The sequence below is a fragment of the Vespa crabro genome, chromosome 2, assembly GCF_910589235.1.
Source record: "Vespa crabro chromosome 2, iyVesCrab1.2, whole genome shotgun sequence".
NCBI classification, from domain to species: domain Eukaryota; kingdom Metazoa; phylum Arthropoda; class Insecta; order Hymenoptera; family Vespidae; genus Vespa; species Vespa crabro.
In genome coordinates, this window is record NC_060956.1 from 3975400 (window position 1) to 3980399 (window position 5000).

General features: G+C 34.2%; 1 protein-coding gene across 14 annotated transcripts in view; it reads right to left on the minus strand.

Annotated features, from left to right (window-relative positions):
* The window catches only part of LOC124421721 (potassium voltage-gated channel unc-103), a 150116-nt gene that overhangs the window by 113365 nt on the left and 31751 nt on the right, over positions 1-5000 (minus strand). Inside the window, exon 1 of one of the 14 annotated variants that reach the window (XM_046957248.1) lies at positions 503-627. The exons of the other annotated variants lie outside the window; for them this stretch is intronic. Within the exon in view, the coding sequence (XP_046813204.1) occupies positions 503-558 (56 nt within the window). The 5' untranslated portion in view covers positions 559-627. Of the gene's footprint in view, positions 1-502; positions 628-5000 lie in introns of those variants that run through there. 14 annotated transcript variants of the gene reach the window in all.

The following is a 5000-nucleotide window of genomic DNA, read 5'->3' on the forward strand; positions in this document are numbered from 1 at the left end:
AAGAAAGAAGTAGAGAATCTTTCACATATATATATATACATACATATATATATATATATATATGTATGTATATATATAGGGTAGGCATAATGAAAGTAGTCGAAACAACAGTCTAGAAGTAGCACTTTGAACCCGTCGAACCGTTTTATTTCGAGGAGTGGGTCGAGTGCTCGAGCGATGCGTCTCTTTGCTAATCGCGCGTCATCACAGAAACGTAATGAAAAGAGAGAGAGAAAGACTGAGATAAGAGAGAAAGAAAAAGAGACAGAGATAAGAGAGTGAGGAAGAGAGAAAGAGAGAAATATGGTAGGTACTCGTTCGGATAACTAATTAGCACGACGGCACGACGACAGGACGAAGAGAAAGAGAAAAAGGGAGAGAGAGAGAGAGAGAGAGAGAGAGAGAGAGAGTAAGGAAGAAAAAGAGAAAGAGAAAGGAGAGAGAGAGAGAGAAAGAGAAGAGATAGGCGAGATAGAAGGAAAAATAAATGAAGTGAACGTACGACTTCATGGGTATCCATTGTTGTCCCTCTTCCGGGCTTTCCACATCGCAACTCATCTCGAGATTCTTGTTCCCTTGAATTCTAACACCTCGGGAGTCTCGATGGAAAAAAAATCGGAAATCGATGCTGCGAGAGAGAGAGAGAGAAAGAGAGAGAGAGAGAGAGAGGAGGGGACAGAGAGAGAGAGAGAAAAGAGGAAAAAAAAAAAGATAGGGAACGTTATATGAGAATCTAATGAATCTCCTCGTTTATGCGGGTTCGAACTTACAGCTTTCGAGATAAGTAATATAAAAGATTCAAAAGTGGATCCGCCATCGTTCCTCTCTCGCATATCTCACGAGACATTATAAATCCAGTTGCGTTTTACTCTCTCGTTAAATACTCTAGAAATAATTCAACAGGTAATATTTGAACGCGGTTAAAAGTTTCTTCTTTTTTTTCTTTTTTTATTATTTTTCTTTTTTTTTTTTTTTTTTTTTTGTCTTTTTTCGTCTCTTTGCCTTTTTTTCCTTCCCGTATTTCCCGACGAACAACTTCTTAAATTTTCTTTTTCTTCTTTTTCTTCTTTTCACTTTTTTATTTCTTTTCTTTTCTTTTCCTTTCTTTTTACTTTACTTCATCCTTTCAATCTTTATTCTCCCCTTCTTTTTATGCCTTCCTTCCAATCCCGCTCCTTCTTATTCCCTCCCTCCTTATCATCCCCTTTCTCCCCTTCCCAATTATATCTTTTAATTTCTCTTTCACACGAAACGCATACGACAGATTTGATAGACGAGCAATAAACGCGCCGACTCTGTTGGAGTTTATAGTCTAAAAAAAAAAAATTATATAAATATATATGTATGTGTGTATACGTATATGTATATATATATGTATATATATATATATATATATGTATATACGAAGATAAACCAAAACAAAAGAAAGAGGAGAAAAAAAAAGATCAAACAAGAAAATATCCAACCATAAATATGGATTAAACGTAGTTGAATACTTTGTTTGGCGTCGTTAAAGAAAAAAAAAGAAAAAAAAAAATCGATTTTAAAGTTTTGGCCGATCGTCAAAGTTTTCTACGAAGAGAACGACGCACGAGACAATGTGCGTTGTTAACAACAACGGCGAAAACTTTTCTCCGGAGCTTTTCCTTTTCTAACAAGAGCTCTCATATATTATACGATATTCTTTTATCGTCAACAAAACGTAATTCATATGCTACGAATTTTTTCACGAGGATCGTAAATTTTTTTTCTCCCTCCTACCCGAAATATGTGTTATATTATTTTCCCCATCTATATTTCCGACCAAAATGAGAATTTCTTTTCTTCGATGAAAAACAACAAATCTTATTTTATTATATCTTAACGTTTACCGATTTACGTAAAGTTATACATAGCTGCAAGCTCGAACACCGATCGACCGATCAATCGAATGAGAATGATCATCGATTGACTTTGTTTGTTTGTTTCTTTTTTTTCGAGAGAGAGAGAGAGAGAGAGAGAGAGAGAGAGAGAGAGACAGAAATAGAGGGAGAAGGAGATGAAGAAAGAGAGAGAGAGAGAGAGAGAGAGAGAGAGAGAGAGAGAGTGAAAGAACCAATCAGAGTCACAATAAAAGCACACACGAATGACAGTCGCGATTAAGAGCTGAGCTTCTCTCTCGCAAGCTCGGTACGCGGTCGTGGCAGAGACTGCAAGTTCGAGTCTCTCGCCTGACTCTTCACCGATCGTCTTCGTCGTCGTCGTCGTCGTCGTCGTTGTAGTCGTAGTCGTCTTCGTCGACGTCGTCATCTTCGTCGTCTTCGTCTTCGGAAGCTCGTCTTATCTTGGCGAGCTTTCGCGGCGTAAGCTTTCGAAATTAACGCTGAGAAACCTCGTCCTATTCTCTTTCGGTCCCGTTTAACACGGTCGAATCCACTAGGAAAACGTTAGGTATGAGAGAGATAGAGAGAGGAGGGAAGGGGAGGGAAGGGGGATCGTTTTTTTTGCAGAAAATCGCTGAGGTCATTGTACCTCTTTGTCATTTTATCGACGAAAGATAAAAAGAGAAAGAAAAAGAGGGAGAGAATTTTTGAGGAAAAAAAAAGAAAAATTCATAATTAATTATAAATTTGTAATATATTGATCAATTTTGAGATTAATTTGCATATAATTTGCGATAACATTTTATTGTATTTTAATCCGTTATCTCACCGATTGATTATATTCGTATATATTAATATATATAATTCATTAAAATTTTTTTTCAATAAATATCAAATAATTTCATCGACTCCACTACGAGAATCACATTTTATTTCATTATTATATAATTTTAAGATAGAGATCAAACTATCAATTAATTAACAATAGAGTTAATATATATATATATATATATATATATATATATATATTATTTAAATATATTTCAACGTAATCAACAATTATCAACAATTTATCCACAATATCTTAAAATTAATCAATATAAAAAAATATCGAAACATCAACGATATCCAACAAGTACAAGTATAGGATCTTGATCGATTTAATTGTGTTAAATTGAACGTTCTATTAATTAATCTATTCAATCAAATTACTTATATTGGAATTAACTGACCTTTTAATTAAAACCCAAATATCACAACAGGTAAATAATATATACTATCAATCAATGATATTGAAATAGTTGTTATAGGTCGGATTGAGGCGAAAGTAGAAGGAGAAGGGTGGTGGGGTGGTGGGGTGGTGGAGTAAAACGTTGTATGACGTCACGTTGGCAAGCAATACGTGATGTCATCGAATACGCGAAAAGGGTTATGGGTGGGCGACGGGCTAGGCTATCCGGTGGGGAAAAATAAGGGGAAAGAGGAGTGGGAGGGAGGAGAGAGAAAGAGATAAAGTGGAGGTGCGGGTGAGGGTGGGAGTGGGTGAGGGAGATTCAGGGGGAGGGAGTGGAGGTAAAGCACGAGCACGAGTACGAGAACGAGCGGGAGGACGAGCACAACTATTCTTGGCTGCTTCGGACGCTGTTCTCGTCTCCTCGCTCACCTCGCCGCTCGCTTTTTCGTTGCGTAACGCGCGAGAAAGCTTTTCTGGAGGAGTCGCTCGCGCGAAATGGCCACTCGAAAGAAGGAGAGAGACAGAAAGAAAAGAAATAGATAGATAGATAGATAGATAGAGAGAGAGAGTGAGAGAGAGAGAGAGAGAACTCCGTGCAAAATTACGAAAACAAAAAAAAAAGGAAAGAAAAATAAAATAGAAATGACTTTGAGCGATCCGTTTCAATTTTATTTCTATTTTTGTCTTTTTTTTTTTTTTACAACTTTAAACCTTGCTCTCGATTGTCCCTGAAATTTTTCATATAACAAATAAAAAAAGAGTAGGAATCATTTCAATTATCAATATGATCGGATCGCTCTCATTGACGTTCTCGACGATCATACGGAAATTATTTAAAATTTATTGAATTGCATTTCTCTTTTATTTTTTCTTTTTTTCTTTAACTTTTTTTTTTTTTTTTTATATATATATATATACTAAAGAATTGTAATTGCTAATTATTCTTTTTATTCTTCGTGCTAAAAGATCATTGTCGATAATTTTTCTTTTTTTTCTTTGTCTTATGAATATCCACGTATACGATTTGTAAATAATAAAGAGAGAAAGAGATATAGATCAAGAGATAGAGACAGATAGCGAGAGAGAGAGAGAGAGAGAGAGAGAGATAGTATACACTTATATTAGCGTATATATATATATTAACTCATAAGTATATTACTATCATTTATCAAATATATTACTATCATTTATCGTCTATCTTTTCTAACGAGATAAGATTTGATTTTACAAGATCGTAATTTTACTATGAAAAAATGTGCAAATTAACAATTATACTATTTTTTTTAAACAATATCTATTACATATACTTATCGTTCTCTCTCTCTCTCTCTCTCTCTCTCTCTTTTATGCTAAAAAAAAAAAATAAACTGTCATGACTAATTTTAAAACATAAACAATGATTATATGAATTTTAAACAATCGATTTGTCCAAATCTCTTTTTAACAAGGTTGAGAAAAAAAAGAAAAAGAAAAAGAAAAAGATTATAACTAATTGCTAGAGACTAATCTAAAATCATTATTGCAAATATTATACCAAAGGATATTGTTAATTAAATCTATATTTCTGTTTCGTTCTTCGACAACGTTAAAAAGAAAACGATCTGAGAAAAAAAGGCAAAAAGCAAAAAAAAAAAAAAAAAAAGAAAAATGAAGAAAATTGTAAACCAATATACATACATACGTACGTACCACCACATAATAACACAAATTCCAACGATACGACGTGTACACTCGTTTTATCGACGTTTCCATTCACTTGTAATCACTGTTCGAAAAAGAAAAAAGAAAGCAAGGAGAGAAAGAAAAAACGAAAGGAAACGAAAAAAAAAAAAAGGAAAAGAAAAGAAAAAGTCACGAGATAACACTGAGACTTGAGAACTCGCGGGAGGAACAAGAAAAAGAAA